At 35.4% G+C, this 26,368-nt stretch overlaps 2 protein-coding genes across 9 annotated transcripts in view; both read left to right on the top strand.

Annotated features, from left to right (window-relative positions):
- The first annotated feature begins 319 nt into the window (after positions 1-319).
- On the top strand, positions 320-7,726 carry Mapmodulin (acidic leucine-rich nuclear phosphoprotein 32 mapmodulin). 3 transcript variants are annotated; one of them, XM_014241467.3, is made up of 10 exons: positions 320-576; positions 650-981; positions 1,127-1,264; positions 4,104-4,267; positions 4,344-4,556; positions 4,630-4,730; positions 5,185-5,559; positions 5,629-5,693; positions 5,758-5,989; positions 6,065-7,726. In XM_014241467.3, exons 3-10 carry the CDS (start codon positions 1,217-1,219, stop codon positions 6,112-6,114), a joined length of 1,248 nt encoding a protein of 415 aa, XP_014096942.1. In that variant the 5' UTR covers positions 320-576; positions 650-981; positions 1,127-1,216; the 3' UTR covers positions 6,115-7,726. The 3 variants fall into 3 exon arrangements, with proteins under 3 accessions (XP_014096942.1, XP_069964034.1, XP_036219216.1); XM_070107933.1 differs by lacking the exon at positions 5,185-5,559 and having other exon boundaries at positions 338-576; positions 650-1,264; XM_036363323.2 differs by lacking the exons at positions 320-576; positions 650-981; positions 1,127-1,264 and adding an exon at positions 4,011-4,046.
- A 346-nt stretch (positions 7,727-8,072) lies between these two features.
- Amph (amphiphysin) overlaps positions 8,073-26,368 on the top strand; it is an 83,814-nt gene continuing 65,518 nt past the window's right edge. For 2 of the 6 annotated variants that reach the window (XM_070107931.1, XM_070107930.1), the window contains exon 1: positions 8,074-8,723. In XM_070107931.1, the coding sequence (XP_069964032.1) occupies positions 8,655-8,723 (69 nt within the window). In that variant the 5' untranslated portion in view covers positions 8,074-8,654. Of the gene's footprint in view, positions 8,724-26,368 lie in introns of all 6 variants that reach the window. The other 4 variants (XM_036363316.2, XM_036363318.2, XM_070107932.1 and 1 more) reach the window with 4 other exon arrangements.

The raw sequence follows: 26,368 nt of genomic DNA, 5'->3' as shown, positions 1-26,368 counted from the left end.
TATGTGCTACATGTTGTATAGAAACCCATTAAAATAATATGATTACATATATATTGTATTTCATTTTAAGTGGCAACTTACCTTTCCATACAAATCAAATAGAAAATAAAACAATCATATATTTTATATTTACTTTGCAAATAAACAAGGAATTGCTGCTTTATTATGTAACTTAAATAAATTGGAAAATATAACCTCAAATTGTCATTATATTACAACTAGTTTCATAATATATTGCGACAAAAAATCAACTGAAAGTCGCAGGCGAATTCAATTATTATTGGCAGCCCTGTGCGCGGCGATTTAATTGCGAACATACGAAGCGACGAAAAGGCAAATCAAAAGAAGCAGCAGCCAACAGTAGTAGAAAAGCGTGGAAAAGTGCAGATAAGTTTCAAGTTGAATTTTCATATAGAAAATATCTTGTAAAACAGGCAAAAGTCCTGATGCAGCTGATTAAGCGCCAGAAAAATTTGTGAAGCGCTCAGTGTTTGCATGTTAAGCTAGCATATTTAGTTTGCTAAAGAAATAGCGTACAAATTGTTTTACTATAAAGCGGCAGTGGTTATTGTACAGGTAAGCAAAGTTTGTTTGTGTGTTTGTTAAGTAAAAGAAGTGAATTATTACGTTAACGCAAAATTTGCAATAGATTACAACGCGCATAGGCAGGCGAAAGCAAATATAGAGCCTACAAAGCCTACGACGACGACCGCCAGAAGAACACAGAGTAGAGTACAGGAGGAAAGGCGAGTCAATAGCTATTATAACAACAACAACGACGACTACAGTAACAGCAACAGCGGTCGACAACTGCTTTTGGTGCTTCTTTTTTGCATTTTGTTTTATTGGCGCATACACCCGTCTTGGCAGTTAACGCAGCGCAGCGCGTGTGTGTGTGGGGGAGAAAACAACTATAGGAAAGCCAACAGCAGTAGCAGCAGCAAAGGAGCACAACATTCAGATTTTCAAGTCGACTACACGGTGTGTGACAGTGCTTAACATTGAAATTTTAATTTGTTAATAACCAGAAAAAGCAATAAGCGCAACAAGAAGCTGCATTTGATAATATCAACGTAGTAATTTGGAAAATCTTAAAACTCAAGTGTGTAATTGTTTCATTAAAAAGGAGCTGGAATTGCAACAGCAGCTGAGAATTACTAGTGAAAAAGTAAAAGACGAGTGCATTAGAAGTAAAATCAAAAAATAAAAATATAAAATGGAAAAGAGAATAGAACTGGAAAGACGCGCACGCAAAGCGAATCAGGTAAGCATTTTTGAAATTAATTAATAATTTTGTATGTTTATTGCTCTTTGTAATAGCTCACGCGGTAATATTTATTTCCTAGCCTTTTTGTTAGTGTATTCATTTCCAACCTTATATTTTGTTTCGTCCAAAGTAACGCCAAGTTCCTGTGTGCGCTAATATACTATATAATATAAGTACATATGTATGTTATGTGCGTTTGTCTTTGCCGCCCTCCCTTTGTTTTAGTCACGCTTTGGCATCCCCATTTATACTTTTATAAGAAAATCGCATAGTGACTGCAACAGCAGGTTGTCGGAAGGGTTAGACATTGGGTGCATGTCCCCAAATATCAGCACAGGGTGTACAGAGAATATGGTTTTTTATCATATGGTCTTCCGTCACCAACATCGGCAGCAACACGGATCGAACTTATATCAAAGGAAATTAGTTTGTCTCGAAAAAATTAATCTACCATCAATGTGCACTGAACATACAAATAAACGCGCGTGTGGAACCGCAAACGCACACACGTGTAGCCATGTATACATGTACACATACAGGGCGTACATTGTTTAGGCATATGTGAATATTACCTTTTTAGCAGTAACAACGCATTAGGCTGCCCGAGGGTTGCCATTGTAGTCACGTATAAAGCACTGCCATTCTTGCGTTGATGGCGGCATTTGTTTATTTTTTAAAATAATTTGGTTATCCAGTGCCTTTGACTAAAAACTAAAACGTAAATTTGCACCAGATAATGAAGATATAAGTAACGTTAACAAAATTCATAAGGTTAGGTTTACCCATGCGATAATTTAAGAGCATTATACACAATGGCACACACTTAAATGACTGTATGTATTGGTTGTGTACCTATAGAAATTTCAAATCTCGTTCAACCAATTAAAGTTAATATGGTAAGCATTAAATTATCTGCTAGTGGTGGACAACTGAATCTCTTGAAGCTAATAATTAGCCTATATTTTAATAGTTCAGCAATTCTCTGAAATATTTCATACTCTAGATCTTCGTTTAGCAAATATATACATATGTACATACATATACATAGATCTGACTCCACGCCAAATTAGTAGTGTCTTTGAAGTTTAAATACAGCTAACTCTGCTCAAGATCACATATTTCATAAGCTACATTTTTTTATATAAAAAAAAAAATAACAGGCGGAAATAATCCCTCAGTTTTTGAGATATCGATCTGAAATTCTGCGCACATCTTTTCCTGCACCTGTGAAGGGTATTATAGCTACTGTGCACCCAAAGCGAACGAACAAGACAAAGGTCAGATTATTGTAACATTTATTGCCTTTTTAGTGAGATTTCACTAAATCATACTAATACACCTAATGCTAAGCAAAATAATAACATTTGCGCCCCTTGGCGACACTAGAAGTAAAGACCAGTATAACGAAGTCCTGCGCTAAGGTGGTGCCCCTTAATACTTGCGCGGTGGTTTGTAGTTTTAGAGAGAAAAAAAGCTTAACGCTTCATTTTTATTTATCAGGCTTCACTTTACCACAACGTTAATTCCTATCTATGGATCCACCGTATGGCGGTACACCAAGTTGCAGCATAACGCCGCCAAGTTTAAAATTTATGTCGAAACAGATAATTGGTGGTGGTGGTGTTGCAAATTGCTTGTATTGGGAGAACGGAAGCAACAACTAGTGTATAATATTTACATGTACACAAATAAAATAATGTATGTATGCTGGTTTGTGTGTTATTCAATGCTAATGACAACATGCCAACTACTGTTGCACTGTTAAATTTGCTATACGCAATTTCTTGTTATTGTAACAAAATAGCTTGACATTTCTTTTTTTCGAATAGTTTGCTTCGCTTATAGATATGTTTGTATGTATGTATGGCATGCTGTGTGTATCTCACAGTTTCCGCCATTCTTTCTTCTGCGCAATTCGCCGTATACTCCATATTCGCTGCCATCTTGGTTTTTGTTGGTTTGGCGATATCGGAATACCTTCATACATTCTTTGTAGAATTACATAAACTCTTGATTTGCATTACCAACTTATCTTGAGTATATTTGTTACCTTTTTTTTTTTACTGGTTGTAGGCATTCTCATTGTTATTTTATGGTTGTATTTGCTTTAAATATTGTCCATATAGCGTTGCATTTGATAAAAATGTCGACAGGTTGCTGCAGTTTTCTTTTCTTGCCATAATCGATTTTCCTCTTGCGCTGCTCTTTTTTTTTTACCCTCTGTGTTTCATTTGTTGTATATTCTGCGTTCACACACTCACAACGTGACGCACTATAGGCGATCGGTCGGTCATTTATGAACGCTTGCTCGAGTGCAACTATTTTCATCTTTGTTGCGCCTGCTGCATTGGGGCTATTTGGGGCAAAATTAGTTATAACATTCGCTTTCGCCATACCACATTTTGCTTCTCAATTCACCCACATTCAAAGCAAACGTAATTGGTGTGCTGAATGCAACACTGTGTGGATGGAACATCAATCGTTCTTTGAATTTTTTCCTTTTTTTTTTTATATTTATTTTGTTTTTCTTTTCTTTTTTTGTCCGTTTTACAGAAATGTTAGTGGCACGTTTTGGCATTGAAACACAGCTGTATGTGCGCAATGTTTGCAACAGCGCGCTTTTCATGTTTCCTTTGTTATTTTTTTTTTTTTGTATTTCCTTTTTCGGCGCATTTCTTGCTGCCTACCATTTCTAGTATGCTATGAAAAATTGCGAATGTGTTGGATTTTTGCGTTTATTTTCTACTTTTGAATTTTTATGCTGAATTTCAGTTACAAAGTACGCAAAAATATATATATATATAGTTTTAATTTTATATGCATTTTTTCATTTCAGATCACAGATTTAAATCTGGATAATTGCCGGAGTACAAGTATTGTGGGCCTTACAGATGAATACACTGCGCTCGAATCGTTGAGCTTAATCAATGTTGGTTTAACCACACTAAAAGGTTTCCCCAAGTTGCCCAATCTGAAGAAACTCGAACTTTCCGATAACAGGTAATTTCAAAACTTTTATTTGGAAAACTTAAAAATACATATATATATATATATATATATTACGCTTTTATTGTAGAATATCAAATGGCCTCAACTACTTGACTACAAGCCCCAAATTACAATACCTTAACCTGTCGGGCAATAAAATTAAGGATCTGGAAACACTGAAACCATTAGAGGAATTCAAACAACTCGCCGTTTTGGATTTGTTTAATAACGAAGCAACACAAATTGATAATTATCGTGAGAAGATTTTCGAAATGTTGAAATCTTTGAAATTCCTGGATGGGTAAGTTGACGACATGACATTAATTTATTGTGTTTTTACATATAATGTTTGACCATATTTTTAATTGCTGTAGTTTTGATGCGAACGATGTGGAAGCGCCTTCAGAAGATGATGATGATGAGGTTAACGGCAACGATGGCGAAGATGATGGTGACGATGATGGCGAGGAAGAAGGTAAGTGCAGTAAAATTTTCAAAAATAAATACGAACTGGAATTTAAGCAACGTATAGAAGGTACACTTAAATATAGGATTTGTAAGGAATTGTGAATGAAAAAAGTAGTAGCCAGTTTAACTTGTAAAATCTCATTGATTATTAATTCTATGAAAATTCATTAATTAATTACAGAAATATTTCTGTTAAAGATTTTCAAAATTTTTGAAGAGTGGTAACACTAGTCTGCTGTACTAATTTTCACATACAAAGTACTCGTATAACTGTAGAAATTCATTAATTTAATGTTTTTGCTGATAGCTGAAAGTAAAATCATGAAATCTACTAGGCGAGACATTCCTCATAGGGTCATTTTCATTAGTAATCATATTTAACTGCACACTCACGCTCATAATAGACTAAATTGAAAACGCAAAAACAACAAAAAGCTCATACCAACTACCAACATTTTCAGACACGCAAAAAGCGTTTTGTTTAAATGGTATTGATATTGATTTGGATGAGTTGGAAAAGTTTGAGCAGCGTTTAAAGGCTAAGAAACAGCTTCAGGGCAACGCTGCTACTGCGAAAAATCAAAATACTATTGACGAAGTTGATGACTTAGATGAGTTGTTGAAGGAAATAAAATTGAAAGATGTAGCAACAAAATCTAACTGTGATAAGCTATCCACGGCATCTCAGTCCACAGATGCAATAGTGGCGAAGCGAACAGCCGGCGACGGTGTCAGCAACAACTTAGATGCTGAAACGGCGAATGCACCGCCATTGCCTTTTGCTCTTATACTCTATTGGTTTTTAGCGATACTTAATCTGGCAAATGCCACTTTTTGTAAGCATTTATAAACTGTTACGTTCATATTTTAATTAATTAATGAACTTTGTGCTTGTTTTGTTGCAGATTCCTGTGATGAGGAGGACTATGCCAGCTCTTACGTATCCACAACTGACGTCTCGTTATCGGAGGTGAGCAAACATTAAATATATATTTGATTCATACAGAATTTTCAATGAAATTTGTTCCTCATAGGTGTATAATGAAGATCTGGAAGAGGATAACTCCGAATGGGATGAAGAGAACGCAGCCGAAGACGAATTTGAGGACACCGATGACGATGATAGTGATGAGGATGGCGAGGGAGAGGGGGGAAATGCGTCTGCTAAGGGTAAAGCAGGCAAGGAAAAATCGTCATCCAATTCCGCCGCAGCAAAAGCAGAAACCGCTGAAGCAAATAATACCGCTACCGCTGATGGCGCTGCTGGTGAGTACCCTCGTGCAGAGAACAATGCTAAAAAGCATAAATGCAAATCTTAATCACTTTTTTTTTTGTTAACAGAGGAGGAGGAACCGCAGGCTCGGGGAAAGAAAAGAAAGCACGACGGTTAAAAAGTGCTTTACAATGACGACGCATCATCGTAGCATTTGTTTACAAAAATCCAATTAACGTTTTTCTACAATTTTATTTTAACAAAGAAAGATATAATAACAGAAACCACAACTAAAAAAAAAACAACACATGTTTATATCAGTTTATACATAAATGAGAAGCGCAAACAAAACAGCCAGCAGCAAGTTTGAACGATTTACGTAATGCAATAAATATTGTAACACAGCGTTTATATTATTAAAAAAAAAAGTACTATAGATTTTCATGAAATAGCAGCAACCACATACTAGTACTACTACAACTATTACAACAAAATAACAATAACAACCAACCACATGCAACAAACAAAAACAATTATTATAATATTTATGCATATTAAAACATTTTGGTGGCGCGAAAAAATTTTGTATGTAGGTATAGAAAACAAAGAAAAGAGACAGAAATCGAAAGCCAAGCAATTAATGGAACCGCTAACAATGACAAGCGCATATACTTACAATGTTTTTGGCGTTTGCGCAGCATCCAATAATAAAAAACACAACAGCATGGCAATTCAGAATGTTAGTAAAAAAAAAGCGTACATGATAATTATTATAAAGAAGAAAAGTTATTTAAATAGTGATTATTTTAAGCATGACCTATATAAGGAAGTAAAAGTGAGAAAGAAGTAAAAAAAAATTCAACGATGGCATGAAAAGGGAAATTTTATGAAGTGCAAATTGTACAACCTCTAGAAACACCAACAACAATAACCACACTGCAAAAGTATATATCCTAAAATCATATAAAAAATTTGCCTAACAGCTGAGGACAATAGTAATTTTTGCATGTGAAATGAAGTGAAAAGAATGTGCTAATGAACATTTTTCAGTGTCTTAGCTGTAGAGCTGTTGGGTAATAATAAATAAATCAAAAGAAACAAGCAGAAAAATAACCGGGTAAGAAGTAACACTAGCCGGCGTAATTATAATAAAAAACAAAAAAAAATTGTTTATTGTTTAGTAGCATTAATTAGTTACTTATACAGTAAGTTTATTAATATATATGTATACACACATACCAACAACAGCAAAAGAGAGCAATGCATAAGCAACTATTTCCTTAAATAAGATGTTTGCCTGTTTTTATTTTCGTTTTTTGTTTTTGCAGTTAGCTCAAAGTACTTTTTACATGTTAAATATGCCTTTGTGTACACTCATACATAAATATATTTTTTATTTTCACAATGTTGAAAATATTTTGCTTAAATTCAGCACATCATTCACGCTGCACAATCAAGGCATCAAGGCATCATAACAAAAAAAGTTATATTGCGTCAGTTAGATGGTATACTTTGTTCTTATAAAACACAGCTAAGTACATTGATTCGCATATTTATATGATTTTGGTTTCAAAAACACATTTTTCCCAACTTCCATTCCTACTATACTATATATCTTTATGTTATATAATGAAGCATATTTTAGAAAACACAGACAATGTCGAAAGCAAACATATACAAATACTAATTTTAATTCTAAGGCATTTTCATATTTCAATGAAAAAAACTTTTCGACAGCGGACAAACTGTATTATTTGACCGAAATAAAAAAAAATAAAGTCATTTTAAAAGGAATTGTTTCAATTACGTGCGAGGTTAACTGTTATATAAACTGTGGTACCAATTAATTGATTAATTTAAAAAAGTAGCATAGCTAGGTGTTAAGTAGTTAGCGGAGAGGTACGTATTCGAAAATGACGTTTATAACAAATTGGTTCATATTTTTTTTATTAATTTAATACATAAATTTTATAACAGTTCGTATAACAAAATCTGTCAAAATATCAACTATAATTTTCCCCTCATGGCAACGCTGAATCTGCAAAGTCTCCACACTTTTTGACATTTCTACAAAAGCTTATCATTGACAGCTGCGCTTTATGCCTTCGCGTCACTTATTGTTGTTTTTCCCAGCGCAATCGGCCGCTGCGAAAAATCTTATTGGAATTTTAGTTCACCGCTCGAATCGAATTCATTCACTTGTTTGTTGTCTTGCATTCGCATACGCGTTCGCGAATTTCAACGCCGTAAATTCTACAATTTCATTTCTTCTGTTTTGTTAAGTTTCGTTGTGTGTGGTGCCGCTGCTAAGAGAACGCAGGATTTTTATTTTGCCAAAATTAACTATTGCAACAAATGTGAAAGAAACAGCAACAAAACTAAACAAGTTTACTTATAAATCTTAGCGAAAACGCATAAATTTCACTTTTCAAAGTTACATGAATCGCTTTTAAAATAGTAATATTTTTCTTTGGTGGGCGTTGTGTGTCGGCGTAGTGCAATTCGATATTTGAAATAAATAAATTTACTAAACTGCATTATTGCAAAAATAAACACGAAAATAGTTCCGCTGCTGCCAATTCAAGAGTGGTTCAGTTGCAACTCGATACTGCATTCTAACAAGCATACGTTAAAAGAAATTCCAAAAAAAAAGTTCTGAATTTTGCCAACGACATTAAACATTAAGAGAAATTTTTAAATTTGTGTGCACACTAGTTGATGGCCGAAAATAAAGGAATCATGCTGGCTAAATCCGTACAAAAACACGCTGGACGTGCCAAGGAAAAGGTGAGTGCAGCCATTATTCTACAAAAACTTGTTGTAATCTTTCAGTTTGCAAAAATAAAATAATTAAGCTATTTAGTTTGGATAAAAGTATTGTTCACATTCACCGGAGTCCAAAGCAAGTACCGTAGCATACTCGTAGATTCCAGTGGCACATCCTTGACCTGCCGCATAGTCAACGCAACGCTGCGCATACATAAAACAACATCTATTGTATGTATGTTGGTATTCAAAGTGTTCAGCATTAGAAAAGTAAACAAATATTACTATTTAATTACGCGCTGGAAGGCGTTGGCCGGGAGGCTGGAAAAGTAATTGCTCTCGTTTTGGTGTGACAACTGTGAATTTAGTACATTTTCGTGTTACCAAATAGTTGCTATACAATAATAATGCTAGTTAAAAGAGGAAGTTGCTTTTTTTGGTTAAAAAGTCCGATATTATTATTTTTGCTTGCTTTAAGATTTCTGTACGAGTTGCTCTTAAGTTTTAGGGGCGTTACAATTTCGTATTCAGATACACTGGTCCAACTTTCTACTAAATTCATTAGAACAGGTCACAATCCTACTATATATAATAATTCTATATACTTTTATCATACAGACCTATTTACCTTTATGCATTTTTCAGCTTTCATTGCGGTTTTAATACTCAAACTAGGGCAAGTCGGCTTAAAATATCTCCAATTTGTTCTTCTACTAATGTTGTTGTTGTTGTAGCGACAGATTCTTCTACTAATGGGTACCCATGCTAATGGTTTACCTAACCACACCAAAACAAACTTTTTCCAAAAGCAATTGCTTTATTGCTGCTGTATGCATATTACTTTGTTGTGTTTGCGCTGCACCTGACCCATTTCACCTTCAACCAGCCGCCAACAGTGTTATTAACTCGGCTGGGCTGGGCTGGGCTCTGTAACTCATAACAAGACAAGTTCTGCAAAATATGTAGAGTTTGAAATAGTTTTGTTGTATTTTCATACATACTCGTACATACAAAAACAAATAGTAAAAAATCAGCGCCCATGCATTTATGTGCACCCATGTGAAAATGTAAATAATAATTCTTCTGTGTGCATAAATATTTGTTGTCGTATTCGTAAGCTACAACGGTGCTATGCCTATCAGTGTTTAAAAGCTGGAAAAGCGTTGCAAACCAAAATCTGTTGTATATCATTTTAATCTAAGAAAAATGCTGCGGAACGAAATGGAAGTACAAATGATCTCCAAAGATATCGCATCGATAATTATTGCATTTCATTTCACTCAATTAACGATAATGAAAAATGAATAAAAAATAATAATAAATACGTGTGTACATATACATAAATAAATGTGTAAACCACGAAACTAAGTACAAAAATAACAAAACACTGTCATCCGCACTCCATCTGCGCGATATTGCGCGCACTTGATGCACCAGAGTGGAGCTTGAAGATTGTATGTAGCGCCTCGTCTGCCAAGCATGCTATATATCTATGCATACATACTTGTATATATGTATATGTAACACCGATAAATGAGCGAAGCGCAGCACAACTACCAGACGGCCTAAGAGTCACACTCACCTTAATCTCTGCTCGCAACTGGTTTGTTTCCTACAACTGTTGTTGCTTGTTACCAATAGAAGTGGCCTATTATTGTTTTTGCTATTGTTGTATTACGCTTTTTCTCTTTCAGTCATTACTTTTTATCGTTTCATGTTTACTTTTTTTATCTTACCGACCGGCTTGGCTTGTTGCTATTGCGCTTAATTCCGTCGTATTTTATTTCGATGCTCACGTCTTGACCGGTAACTTTGTCCGGTTTTTGGGCTAGTGCCACACGTAGCGCCAACACCGCATTGGCTGTGAGCACAGTGAAAGTCTGTGTTTGTAAAATTTTTGTGTGAGTGCAGTTTGTGGGGGGGAAAGTGTCTGAGCGGTTTGGTATGAGAGCTTTTTGGTAAACAAATAATACAATTATTACATTTCTCAGGTATGAACAGTACTAGAGAGTGTTTTTATTAAAATTTTCTCGAATTTACTTTGATTTAGTGTCTATTATTCTTAAACATTTTAGAAAATAATCTTTATGATACACCATAGCTGTCGGATACGGATGTTTTCTGGAGTCTACAGTTAAAAAATTGCTTTAAGTTGGCAATTCTTACTTAAATTTATATTAATTTTTGATTTTTTTTATAAAAGTCTGGTACACCGCTCAAAAATTCGTAAAGAGCAGTTGGCACCTTCATAAAAGCGTTCAGCGCCACTTTCTAAAAAATATAATCTCTTATAGAAGCAACCAGTTGGAGAGTTAAGGAAATGCAGTGAGGTTTTAAGTTAAACAAAAGATTCAACTATGCAAACAACAACAAGTTTAGCACTTAACAACAAATCTGGCTTGTAAATTATATGCAATAACTGTATAAGAGAGATAAGCATTGTTGGTTGGAACTGTGGGAGAAGAATGCAGGCGGACTGCTATATGTTTACACATGCTTATGTAAGTATGTACATATATACTCGTAGGTATGTGCACACGTGAATGCAGTGAAATCAGGTGGTTGGCTATGCGTTGGTGGTGCGAAAGCAAAATCGACCTCAAAAAGTTGCAGTGAAGAGCAGGTGCATTTTTGGCTATGCATGTACACATACATACAAGTATATATGGAAATATGTAAAGCAAACTATAGAAATTCAAACAGCTTGGCTACAAAGTCAATACAACAACAATAGCTGCAATGGCATGCGTTGCAACTGATTTTATGCGCAAAATTAATTTCTTTTACACAGAGCAAGCTGCAATTGCTGTTCGACCTGCTGCTGCAGCAACATGTTGTAATCACGCGGAAAATGCAAATGTCCACGCTGTAATGTACGGGCTATCAAGAGCGAGCACATAAGCGTATTACATGTTGGCGATAGTTGTACATACATACATACATATGTATCTATGTACAAGAGTATATGTATGCGTATAATGAGAGAACGCAGTCGCGTACCCACACAGCCACGAAATGAGCAAATTGCAAGAAAAAAGTTGTCTTAAATCTGGGAAATGCATTTTTCTTAGCCGCATAGCAGCAGCTCATCTGCGTTTACCGTAAAAAAAATACTACACATGTATTTACAAAACTTGAGCGTAATTGTAAGAGGCGAGAAAAAAAATTGCCGCGAACAAATTGCTCATTGCTGAGGTGCACATTGCTCGGGTTGTGCTCCCGGTTGTGCGCCCGGCATATTTGCTTTTTGTTTTTGGTGTTTTTGCTGATGTCAATACACTTGGACGACATAGCGTTGAGGCGCAGCAGCGTACTTCCTGCTTTTTTGGTGCACATACATACATATATACATATACATATACCATATACAATACATAAAGGTGTGCATTTCTAAAGCGCTATTTTCAATCGTCAATTTGTAAGGCGTCGTGTTGTTGCCAAAATTAAAGAATGAGTAATTTTCTTAGCTTTAGCTGCTTCTAAATGCAATGGATAATTAAGAAGTTTACAGTATGATGGTCACTGTAAATCTACAGCGATCATTATAACCTTTCCCACGACAGTCGGATCTACGTATCTCGGAACAGACCTGAATTTTTATTTGGCCAAGGGCTGTCAACTCGGCAGCATTCTTCAAAATTATTTCAGGACAGTTTTTTTGCCGCTAAAACAACAGCAACAACAAAAACTAATTGGACGAAGTAGTACAGACTGCATCTTAATATCACAGTCGATGGCGTTAAAATTCCGACTGCTTCTTCACTCCTCATACCATCGCGATTACTGCCAAAGTACAGTGTTGCAACAAAAATCCTCAACTCGCTAACCGGCAGCTTATGGGGAAAGGACGAAGTAATGTTGTTGGCAACATACCAGGCAATCGGCCGGCCGGACATAAACTACGCTGCACCGATTTGGTCGCCTGAATGTAGTGAAACGCAGACGAAAAACCTTCAGACGTGTCAAAATACTGCACTCCGAATGATTACAGGGTCTGCTGTTGAACATTTACATAGCGAGGTTCGCATGCTTTCAGTCAAGGAACATAATGAACTCCTCGAAGAACACGCGTTGCCCCGAGAATCTAGAGTGACTCTTACGCAACTTCGTTCTGGATTAAACGGGTTAAGCGGGTTAAACTCCTACTTAACCAGAATCGACGCCGACATATCAAACATATGTCCAGCATGCAATGAGTGCCCACGTGACTCTTTGTATACCAAGCGAATCCCAGTCATCTAACACCCATCTCCTTATGGTTCGACTCTGTCACAACAGCACGTTTCCTGGGCCTACTGTTAAATGACTTTGATGCCAACCAACCCGAATCTTAACACCTAAGCGGTGCCTAGATAAGCTTTTTCCTTTGGAAGTCGCATCTATTCGGAACGTTGTTGTTGTATTGTATCTGTATAGGCATACAACATTCCCTAAATACTTTGAGGAATGCTGGCGAGTTGACTGCTTCACAATTTCTTGAAAGCTTCCCTGCATCTCGTTGACATTTACTATAGCTCGATCAAACTCTCTTTGCGTTGTTGTTATTGATAAAACGACAATGAAACCCCTGTTTAGTGGTACGAAATTAATCGATTTCATCTAACAAGAGATGCAGGTTACGAGAAGTTTCGACAGAGACGCAACATGGGTGAGGGAAATTAGCTGAGCAGGTTTCAGTGGACATGTGGGCAAGTGAGGTCTCGATGGCTGCGGGAAATACTTGCGGTGTGTTGGCACAAGCTCTCAGAAAGCTAATTAGAAAATGTGCAATACCTTCTCTCTGTGCAATTTTAATTTATCCAGTTTCGGATTAATATCTTATAAAGGTTTTCGTAAAAGCATTCATGCCTGAGCAGTTGATGGTGAACCTGTAGAGTATTTTTGCTATAAAAAAGTCTCATACACTCTCATTAACTGTACGGAAGCTTAAAACTTGTAAATACCTAATGTAATACATAACAAAGAAAAAGAAACGATGATAGGCATATAATTTATTTGCATATACAATTTTATAGATGTGTGTGTACTATATAAGACTTCCGGCACCGGTATACCAGTGCAATAAATATTTTTTATAGAACATAAGTTGAGAATTTGCTCAATAAAAAATTGTTTTTTTTTCAAAATTTAAATTTTCGAAACAAATGTTTTGATTCGCTGAAATGATTTATTATATTTTGTATAGCTCATTTACAGCTACATTTCAATAGTTTTGTCTACAAATCAGCTATTACTTTTACACATACATATGTATGTATGTGCATATTATATAATAACAATTCCATGCGTCATCACTTTTTCGAATTTGTTTTATTTTTTTTTTTTTTTTTAAGTAAAAATAGTAGCAGCATCACGATTTGCTTTGGCAACAAAAATTGCTACATATTTAATAAATTTATTTATATAAATTACTGTAAGCTTTTTCAATAGGATTTCATCATTTCTCAAACAGCAGACATTTTCTGAGTGTGCAGTTCGCTAGATATCCATATACATACAGACAATATATAGTAAATATATATACGATAATTTCTATTACTCAAACAATAATATGTGTAAATATATATAAAAAATGTTTACAACAACAAATTGTCGTTTACTCACGCAAAATGTGACAGCAGTAATTTTCAGCTGGCAGTGCTGCCAACAAACGCCACACCTCTCTCTTTACCAATTTCGATTTGAGAATGAAATGAGTGCAAGCATTTAAAATTTCGAATAGAAAAAAGGAAAAATTGCGCAAAAATTTTAGTTTCAAAAACAAACCTGTATGTGTTTTCTGAAATTCGATTGTTTTCAAGCATATGCTTGGCGGAACGTGCTTCGAAAGTAAAAATATTTTAGCAAGCTGCGTTTGCTGGTTCCAGTTACATGCGCTAAAAATGTTTTCCCTTAAAATGTAGAAACAAACTAAAAGTTATAAGCTGTAAATAGGGTCTAAGGCTGAAAACTATAGCTATAATGATGGTCTATGACCGAGTGGTACTGGCTTAAGCGCATATTCATTAAACGAAATTATGAAATGTCAGATCAACTACGTGCTTTTAAGGCTTGTAAACTTTGTTTTGGATTAACTCACTTATGTTTCAAGCTCTGTCGAACATTTATGCAATATCTATAGTAATCGAGAAAGAGCGTACTATAAGTTTTGAGTCGTTTCCGAAAGTCTGTTCAGGCTTTTTAATAGTAAAAACGTGCTCGAAGGTTTGTTGGCATTACTTATGGCAACCAGATAAGCTTATCTTATTTTAGTTAGAAAATGGACAGATTACTAGAAAATACTCCTGCAAACATATCAAAAAAAAAAAACTCATCACTTTTCGCATACAACAAGCTCGAATTGTCTCATTAAACTTGAGTAAATGCGGCACAATTACGTTCTGAATACTTAAACCCCGCCACTTTTCTACATATGGCGTGACATATGATCGAGTCTCCTTATGACACAAACCATTCGTTCTAAAATCTCTTGTTTCATATCTCAAATTCGTGAAAGTAAGGCGTTTTCATACCGCTGGTCTCGATGTCAACTTATAAAAACTTAACAACAACAACCTTTCGATAGCTCCATTATTATGAAGTCACTTAAAGTGGGCGTGGTTGCCGATTGAAAATATGACCTAAATGAGTCCAGCTTGCAAATGTTCGTTATACTTGTAATATGGCAAGCTTTCCTAGTATAAAATGGAGTGGCTGATAGACTTGTAGATCTGGAGCTAAATAAAATCGATAATTTTCTATAAATCCTCTAAGGATCTCGCTTTTATTACGCTTAACGCCCAAAAAACAGTTAACAAAAGCAAACACCTCATTCAACATCTGGTTGTCGCGTAGAAGACCGGTTATGTCGTTAGCAAATGACATTTCTACCATGCGTGCTTCTGGAGTGCGGTTTTCTTTTCTGCGGTCTCTGTGTCTGTATGTATGTATCTATATTTATATATTTAGACGCCAGATACGAGTACGTGAGTCCAAAGTAAAATTCACTTGTATTTTTCGTTGATATTTTTTGCTTTTACACATTTTCTATTTCGGAAAGCGGAACTTTTAGCTTTTCATTTCAATTCTTTTCGCTTCTCCTCTAGGCATACGGTGTTATTTTCGTTAGACATTTGACAACGAACTCGGCGAAGAGTCACATTCATGCATCGCTCGGTGGTAGCGATGACGCTGGCGACAGTCAATCCAAAAATAGATCAACGATCGGTGAACGCGATTTTCATGTCGTCGCCGTTGCTCTTGCCACAGTCGCTAGAATCGCGGTCGCTCTGTACTTATGGTATTTCGCCCAAAACGACGAGAAGATTTTCTTTCATTTAACAATTGGCTCTTTGTATTTGTTGTACTAAATATGTACATTTGTTGTTAAGTTTTAATTTTTTTTAGTTGCCTTTTAAGCGTTTTTTGTCGTCGTTTTGCTAATAGACTTTGGCAGTAGTGTTGTAAATGCCAAAATAGATTCGATTTGTCTGAAGCATAGCATTTATTGGTCTAAGTGTGCTCATTTTGCAAACCAGTGCCGACATTTTCCACAACTTTTTGACTGCTGTTTTTCCTTGTATTCCAACTAATGGGTTTTGGGTGATTTTGGACTGTGTTGACAGGTTTTGGTTTGTCTTTGACTACGTCATAGTGATATTACTGGTAACTGTGAAGCAGATCAACTAGCCAGAGCAGGCACCATCCTACAATTAGAGTCCGGAAAACAGATAATATATATGCTTCTGGCATCTTCTTGTAGATATTTAAGCGCCAAACATGTTATAAATATAGCTGAGTCTTGGTGGAGTCAATCCCTAACTTGCTCAACAAGCAGGCAAGCGTGGCATGAATGGAATATGGGCCGCACTTGCCGACTATTGAAATTCAAAAGCAATGACATAAGAACTCTAGTAGGAGTGGTAAGAGGTCACTGTCTAATTGGCAAGAACACCATACAATGACTATTGTAGCAGCTGTCAGGAGGTAGAAGAAGAGGAGACTATAAAACATCTTCTATCTTTTATCGGTCGAGGGTTTCTTTACGATGTTTCGAAGGTTGCACAGATAAAGCACAGCACAGATTATCATTTAGTCTCAATGAGCCTGCTAAAGGCCTAGGTGCGTCGTCAGACATCCTCTCTACCTACCTACCTACCTACCTTGACTATGTATGTTATGTCATATCATATTATTCTTTACTTTGTAAAGCAGTGTTATATGATGAAGTCCTATGCTATGCTATGTCTGCTGTGTCATGCTATGTAATACTATGCTATGTTATTTTATGGCCTGCTATGTCATACTATGTTATGTCTTACTATGCTGTGCTATGCTATGTTATGTCATACTCTATTATGTTATGCTATGACATACGCTACTGTACTATGTCATACAATGCTATGCTACGTTATGTTAAGCTATGTTATGCTATGCTATGTCGCTATGTTGTTCTATCCTATGCTATGTCCTACTATGCAGTTCAATGCTATGTTATGTCGTACCTTGCTATGTCATACTATCTAGTGCTATGCTATGTTATATTATGGTGTATACAACTCAATTAGTGTCTGCTATTTTTATATGCTGGCCATCATACACTCTGTTCCACCCGCGTGTCTTCTCATTGCATCCAAAAACAGCTGCGGCCACGCATACATGCAAACATTCATACATCTACGGTACAAGTTTTTGCTCTCCCGGCGATATCCACATTCATATGTATGTACACATGCATGTACTTATGTATGTATGTGGTTGGCCGCCAGGGTGCCACACGATTGACATTTTATTGGCAGGTAATTTCGTCAACTTGCCTGTTGCACATTGAACTTCTGCAGTATCGTACCCGAACCACACACACACACTCTTCGTATTATTGATGATAGTGCTTGTATTGGTTGTTGTTGCTCTCGTATTGGCGATTATTTTGCCATTTCTCAAACGCCACTGTCTGCCAATAACGTTGCAACGAAATTCAATTTCACTACCGATTTTATCGTGAGTGCTTTTTTTCCTGTGTATGTATATATAATATATATCTCATACATATGTATGTATGTACATATTTAAGCGTGTGTGTGTGAAAGTGTTTTTTATAAGCATTTTTTTTAGCTCCTCAACGCCAAGTGCAAAGCAGCAAATTGTAAATTGAAATTAGTAACAGTAAAACCAATAGCAACAACAAAACCAGCAGCAACAACAACAACCAAAAAGCAAACGTTTCAAGCCGAACGCGGAAAGCGCGCTATTTACAGGCTACAGGCGTTCACCGACACGACACCACCTCGGCCGGCCGGGTCTTTCGCGTTCGTTCAACTGTGTCACAAATAAATACTTCGCATAAATATACTTACTTACTACATGTGCATTTTTTATTAACAACTTTTTTCTCTGCTTCTTCTCGTATATAATATTTTCGTTTATTTGCTATTGATTGATAAGCGGAAAATTGGCTAACGCAGCCGATAAACGCTTTCCATTAGAGCCGATAAAAGTGTTCAGCATTTTTGTTCTTGTTTGTGTTTACAAATTAAATTGTTACGAGCCGATCTGAGTGTGTGTGTGTATGTGTTCTACAATGGACTGCGGAAGAGATAGTTAAGACATTCGCTGGCGTTTAATATTTCATTACGCATCTTATCACAATTAGCTGCCGATTATTGACCCGGTAGGAAAATCACGCTGGCTTTAAAGTGATGAATTTCACGGCTTTTCTATTTTATTTTCAATGCTGAGGTAGGTTATGTTCAATAGAAGTGTTGGACATTAACTAAATTATACACTCAGAAGAAGTCGGTTTTTTGTTTGTTGTTTGCATTATGTTAGGTCTCTACCAGGCAGCAGAAAGACTGCAATGAATAAATATGAAAACATGTTAACTTCGCTTAAACCGAAGCCGCAATACCCTTCACAAATAATAAAAATTTCCATACAAAAACTTGATTTTAATCGTTCAGTTTGTATGGCAGCTGTATGATATAGTGATCCGATCTAAAAAATTTCTTCGGAGATTGTACCATTGCCTGGGGCACAAATCTAAGTCAAATTGCGTGAAGACGTAATTGCTAAATAAAAAGTTTTGTATACAACGACTTTATTTTGATCGTTCAGCTTGTATGGATGCCGATATCGGCGGTTTCGGCAAATAAGCAGTTTTTTGGTGGAAAAGGCCGTGTGAATTATTCCAAAGCGATATCTCAAAATCTGAGCGACTAGTTTGCTTATACACAGATGTATATATAAATATAACTATTTTCTCTTTGCTAGTGTCCATCTTTGACGCGCGCGCTTAATCAAAAGTGATTTAACCAATCACAAAACGGTCAGAAAAGATTTTTTAGTACGAAATGTCATCTTTCTAACGCCATCTAGCCGAACCCGAACGGACTTATACAACGCGAGTTACAGATAAATAACGCCATCTATTGGAAAAATATGGATTTATTTTTACTACACCTAATATATATACCTATATTGGGTATGCAAATAAAACATAATTATTTAAGAGAGAAATTTGATGTCAAATGGTGGATTATACATGATTAGTTTAAGAAATTTTCACATCCCAGTCCGCTTAAAAACCTCTTAGCTGTTTAGAGAACCTTAGCAACAAAGCAAGACGTAAGAACTATTTGACAATTTCCAATAGCTTGTGAAAACATTTATGTAAATGCATTCTATGAAAAATAGCTAGATAAAATGTCATTGAAAAGAAAGAATTCATTCAATCCTCTAATCCTCGTACCTCTTTTGTACTTAACCTTACTTTCGTGAATTATGCAAAAAGTTCGCGGAATATACATAAAGCATAGACCATACGTGAACGTAGACGATTATAGTGCTGTTTACATAAACAGATAGAGTACCGTAGGGAACTAAGAAGACCAAAGTAAGCTAATTCGTATGCTACTGCTCTTGTAAGTTCGGAGTAATACATTAAAGATATACTTGCAATACGAACCAATTGCCTAAGTTTAGCACAGAGTTTTTTTTTTTTTGGAAAGAAACATGCAGCGGTGTAGCGCTTGACTATGGTGATATGGTCTCGTCTATGGCCGAATAGTTAACGCAGTCGAGTCGCGAATATTTCATATCATGTCAATGGTATTTTTTTAACAGTTAAATGAACCCAGTTGTCGGTAGGACCTTAAAACTGGCTGTCTTAGAAGTTTAAAGCACAAAAAGGCCTTATGTTCTTTCCTAAATCATGTGAGGACAACAAAAGTCTCCCCACGGTCTTTGGTATAGTATTCTGGTATGTTAGCGATTACAACACACATATATCAGGCAGATTTTTAGAACTGCAAAAATGCGCAGTTGAGTTTGAGATCTTGCAAGAAATCTGCTCCAGCAATGACGTGAGAGAATTTGCTATATACATAGTATGAATGTAGGTTTGTATATAATGCAACTCAGCTCCAATGAGGCGCTTGCTGCAACAAGTATTTCTCCGAAACTGTAACGATATATTTGCAATAATAAAGCACTTGTCTTATGTGTAGACAACAACAACAGCAATAACATCGCCAACTGATGCACTCGCTTGTTGATCGTGCACGCTCCACCGAGCAGCGCAGTAGCCGAAAAGGGCGAAACATACACACACATACATATGGTAAATATAAATTTTTATTGAAGTAACTTTCAATAAAGCAGACGGACACAATGAAAAGCAAGATTAGCGCAGATGAAAAGATTACAATTGTGAATCTAGCGATAGAATGCAATAGACTCAATTGTCTGCTAGATTTAGCACAGCGGCATGCTGATGCTTGAAAGCACTAAGAAATGGCGAGCGAAAAACTGCAAGCAGAAAAACTAAGAAAAATATTGAAAAAAGTATATAAATATATAAATTATTTGCACATGGCGTAGTACCCGGCGGAATTTTCTATGTATGTATGTGTGTGTGTGTTTATATACATATGTATGTTTATAGGTGTGTGCAGCTGTATGTGTGACAGTTAGTATTAGAAGTCGCAAAGCGCGCAAAAATTACTTTGCTTGCTTGTATGTGTGCTTCTATGTATGTATGTATGTGGGAGATTTTGTATCTAAATATGTGTGTGTGTGTGATTGCGGCAAACTTTTAATTTTTCCCTTTTGTTGTCCCCCAAAAATAATGTGAAATTTAATTTATACATTTATTATATCCAAGTGTATACATATACATATATTGATGTATGTATGTGTGTGTGTGTGTGTGTAGGTGACGTTTTGGGTGCTGGCCAACAGCAAAATGGCAAATGGCCGGCAGTCCGTTATAAAAATAGCGTCACAAGTGTACGGTGCGGCGTATAAACACAAGCGCAAAAAATTGCTAGTATGTTTGAAATTAATAGCAACAAAAACATATAAATAAATAAATTATTGTATAAATAAATTGTGGAAAAATTAGATAAATAAATAAAATTCTGATATATTTGCGATTTTTCTGCGCTAATCAAAAATTTCTATTTTGCTATTTTCCAAAGTAATTCTTTTTGTTCAATACAAAATTAGCAGCTGAGCAAATAATAGTTCTTTGTATGTATAACTGTACGTGGTTGGTCTAATAATTATTGAGATTACAAAAAAAAAGTCAAATATTCGGAAAATTCGTTTATTTGTTTGTTTGTCACGTCAGGCTCCTTTTAGCTCGTTACGCATACTCCAACTGTGGGGAAAGTAATTCTGTAGGTCTTTAAAGTAGGACTCCGGCCGATATCGGACCACTAGAGTATATAGCTGCCATGCAAACTGATTAATCTAACTCAAGTCCTTGTAGGGAAATAAAAAAATTTTATTTGTCAAGGTATCTTCACGATATTTGGCATAGATTTTTGTCCCAGACAACGCTGCAATCTTCGAACAAATTGTTCGGAACGGACGATTATGGCATATAACAGTCTTTCAAACTGATCGATCAAAATCAAGATAAAGATATTTTTATATCATTTTATGCTATAAGAAATGCACTTGTGAAGGGTATTATAGCTTCGGTGCAGCTAAAATAAACGTTTCTGCTTATTCTAATATTCGTGAAGAAGACACAATGCAACAGCTTTATCGGACCACCCTCGTATGTATGTCTGTATCAATGTGTCTGTATGCACTCATCTCCTTACATAAACACAAATTAACTCGAAATGCCCCCTCTGGTGCAATACGATGCACTGACTATCTTTTGCTATTTTCATTTATTTACTTTTCCTATTATACCAAATTTCATTTGGCATATTTTGTGCGTTCCACTTTTATTTATTAGCTCATAATTCGCGCTGCATTAGAAATAGCTCAAGTTTTTGATGATTATTTGCTGCTCGGCTGGTTGCAACGTTGTGCCATCGACTTTGATGAGCTCACTGATGTGCGCCTGATGTACTGGCGATGCTGTGATTCGTTGCGATTCCAGGCACACAAAAACACACACTCACACATTTACACACATGTGTGCTTATCTAGCGCGCCAATAAATTGTTATTGCTTTTCAATTGAATTAGCCAACAATACGCTGAAGTACGAGTATTGTTTGAATTTTGTTTATGCGCTGGATCACATGCGCGGTTGACTGGATCAGTAACTGACGAATTGTCGCTGAGCGCCAACTGTCGGACGGACAGTCTGTCCGTCGGACCGTTTGTCAGTTGTGTGGGTTGTGCAGTGTAGCTGCTGTACATTTGATGGAACGAATGGCGTGTGGTCAATTGAGTGGAAAATCGTGCATTGAGCAATCAATCGAAACAGCAATGTGCAACAAGTTACATTGTAGCAATGTTATGTTATGAGCTATCTTTGTATGTATGTAGTTATGGATTCTTGTGGTAAATTAAAAGAAGATACAATTTTATTGCAAATATTTTTGATATTTTTTTTTCCCCTTCAGCAACATGTGTAATATGTTCATGTCAGAGTTCTATAGATCTAACGGTTGTTTGTTACAACTTAGATGATTTGAGATAGATATAGAGTTATATCACATGGGCAGAATGGCGTTCAGTCAGGTTTTGTGGCGTTATTTTTGTGCTCACCCTTCCGTCCAGGAATTATATAGACCTGATAACTCAAGTTAGAGTTAGATATAGAGATATCTTAATGAAACTTGGTTAGGTTAGTTAAGTTTATAGCGCTGATCCTCGCACCAAATTTAACGCAGGATTTCACTTATACAGCTGTGAAGGCTGGTCTTTTCTAATTCTCAAAACTCCTACATATGGTTCATTGGATCCTTATAGATCGAAAAGGCGTTTTAAGATTACCACACATTTTACAAATAAATATTGCTTATTGGTCGTAATCAGACCGTCGCCATGGTCACAAATCAAAGTAAAGCTAAAAAACATAGGAAAATCTGATATATTTCATACGCTACAACAATTATGATTTTTGAGTGGTATTGAAAGTAGGATTTGGCCCTACTTTAGCCCAACCTTGCTTGCTTTATTTATTTATTTTTTGATTTACTTTTCATTAATTCATTTGATTCTATTTCTTCTATGTTTTACTACATATATATTTATGTGTGTATATGATTCAAAAGCCAGTCTTTTCCACCTCCACTATTTTGACTCCACGCAAATCTCACAATTCCACGCGTTTGCGGTCGGTGACACAATACCGCCACAACGCCATGGCACCATGGCATTAAAGCACCATAGCATCGTCTAAACAAACCCAATATATTTTGTCATAACGGCGGCAGCAGCTAGCAGCAATTGCCATATTGTCAGTTGCGAAGTTGCAAGTGGGCGTTTTCGCTTTCCAAAAACAGATACGCAACTTATCGGTGGGAAGTCGAAGACATCTGTTGTCATCCACAACAACAACAAATAGACAAACAAACCGAACACGTTAAATAGCAAAGACGGCAACAAGTCGAAAAACCAACCAACCAACCAACTATTGTTGCTGCCACTCATTTCTATTTCAATTGCGTTCCAATCAATGCACTGTGGGCCACAGTCAAAATGAGCGCTTTGAAAATGCTTTTGAAATGCCGATATTTATGCATGTATGTGTATGTTGGAATAAATTGTAGATATTGAAATTAAATTTCGATTATAAGCAGCCAATTTTGAGCGTTTTTTGCTTTACGAGATTTGAATATGGGAGAACCTAACCTAACCTCATATTGTTGATAATCTCAGAAAATAGGCGCGTAGCAGCTTAGTAGTCTAGATTTATTATATATGCATTAAGGTTGAGTTTCGATATTTAATTGCAATTATAGAAAACAAATTTTAAGAGCAGTTTACGTTGAGAGATTTAAATGAGTGCAAATTGAGTACAACATCATAATCTCAGTAAATAGGCAAGAGTAGGTGTATGTAAAGTGAATATAAGCGAATTGAGAACCGAATCTAACCTAAACTCACATTTTTGCTAAAACATATATCTGTCGGTTTTGAAATTTGATTTCAATTTTGAGCGCATTTCACAATGAGAGACTCGAATATGAAAAAATAGAGTACCGAACCTAACCTAACTTCATATTGTCGGTAATCTTAACAGAAAATTATTCACAGTGCATTCACTACTCAATAGCGTCTATTTAATATTCAATAGCAAATATGATAAATATAAAAGCAACTCAGCTAAACTTTACAATGACACACCACAAGTCACCCTTCTGCGCTCCCTACAGCCTGTCTTATACAATCAACGCAGACAGACAGATAGGCGGACAGATTTGTGCTATTGTGCAATAATAGAATTTTATTAATTTGATTTGCTTTTATAAGCTGTTTGCTTATTTTTTCACTATCTATCGCATCGCCTTGGTTATATTCTGCACGCTTCTTATGGCAATCGGAACCAGTATCAGTCTCCGCAGACACCTCTGAGCGCCCACAACTGAAAGATATTTCTACATTTCTACAAATTATGCGAACAATCTGCATTTTGAAGTCGAGATTTTTTATTGTAACTATATATATACATATATAAATGTGTGTGTGTGTGTGTGTGTGTGAATTTATAGTACACATACGTGTAGGTGTGTGTATCGCTGTGTTTGTATTCATTCAACTTGCTGCGAGTCAAGTGCAATATTATAGAATCTTGAAATTCGAGTTATTTTTCTCAACCGCATGCAATAATGCTGTTCATTTGTGGCCACACACACATATATACATATATACATTCACATACAAGCAGATGCCTGTCTGCGCGTCTATGAGAGTTGTCTTCACAGCAGTTACGAAGTAGAACTTTGTCCGCCAACCATTGTGTGCTACTTTAACGCACATTTATGTTGTTGTATTTATAATATTATTTAGTTTTCGCTATTCTCAACTTAAGTTATATGTAAATATGCTATACATAGTTTAATAATGGTGCTATTAAGACCTTAGTTATTGCTTTATCAATGCTAAATTACACTTGAATACAGTTGCAAGTGTTGAAATTGGTGTGGAAGTTCAAGTGCAAATGCATTGTATTCATATTTAATAACACTTGAGCACTTGCGAGTGCTTTGTTGTTGTAAAAAAGTATATTTCTTTTAATTATACGCCAGTACATACCAACCTAACCTAACTGATGGTAGAGTTTTTGTATGAAAAAATTAAAATTAAAATCATTAACTGTAGAATTTTGTAAAATTTATTGTTTTACTTACAACATACTTTAAAAAAAAGGGAAAAAACTTTAAATAACGATATTCTTAATAAGGTAGTGAATGATTGACTGTTTTCGAAACATTCATATAGTGTTCTGTTTTGTTGTTGTAATTTTTAATTTTTAGTTTTAGACAGTGACCTGTAGAAAATTGATTACTACTGAATTTGCGTCTTATTTTTCATAAAAAATAAAATTAAATAAAAAAAAAATAAAAAAAAAATAAAAATTAAAAAAAATAAAAATAAAAAAAAATTAAATAAAAAATGCATACAAATAAAAAATTATTGAAAAAAATATCTAAAAACCATGTGATTCATATCTTATTAATATTCAAGTCTTATTATAACAAATAGTTGTATTCTCAAGCTCCAACGTTAACTCATTTAAAAAAAATATCTCTAATTAAGCTCCTATTTAACTAGACAAAAACCCTGATGATGCTAAAACATGCTTGTAATGTGCTTATTTAAGTTAAGTAACCAAAATCTACATTTCTCACATTGTTACTTTCGTTTGTGCTAAGAACTCATTACCAGAAAGAAACTGACAGCACCTTAATCTATTCATCAGTCGAACATAACTGTTGTTTTAAGGTTGTTTCTATTTTCATTATGCGAGCTATGACAACCATCTTACTAATTGTTTTGAAAGCTGTCATAATCATCTGAATTATATGCTGCTACAGCCGATCCTTGTCCAATACTTTTTTAATTCATAACTTAATTCTTTGTTAATTTATATTTATGGTTTTTCTGAGTCGAAATAGTTCTTTCTGGGGTTAGGTGTAGTCATAGACATGAAAAAATTACCATTTAAAAAAAAAAATTTTTTTTCAGTATTTTGTATTACATATAAAAAGAAAAACATAGTGCCATTAAATAAAGTTTCGTCTTGACAAAAATTTGAAAAAAAAGTAATAATTTTTCCAATATTTGGCTGTTTGTGTTAATCCAGTGCCAACCGAAATTACTTGCGGTGACCATCACTAAGTCATGGGGATTCATCTAAAGTCAATCATACAAAAAACCTTTTTTCAATTAACCAAATGGTGGCCTCAGAAAAATGTTTTTCCATATTTTTGGGAA

This window comes from Bactrocera oleae, chromosome 4 (genome assembly GCF_042242935.1).
Source record: "Bactrocera oleae isolate idBacOlea1 chromosome 4, idBacOlea1, whole genome shotgun sequence".
Taxonomy (NCBI): Eukaryota; Metazoa; Arthropoda; class Insecta; order Diptera; family Tephritidae; genus Bactrocera; species Bactrocera oleae.
This window is presented reverse-complemented; position numbering and strand designations above follow the sequence as displayed.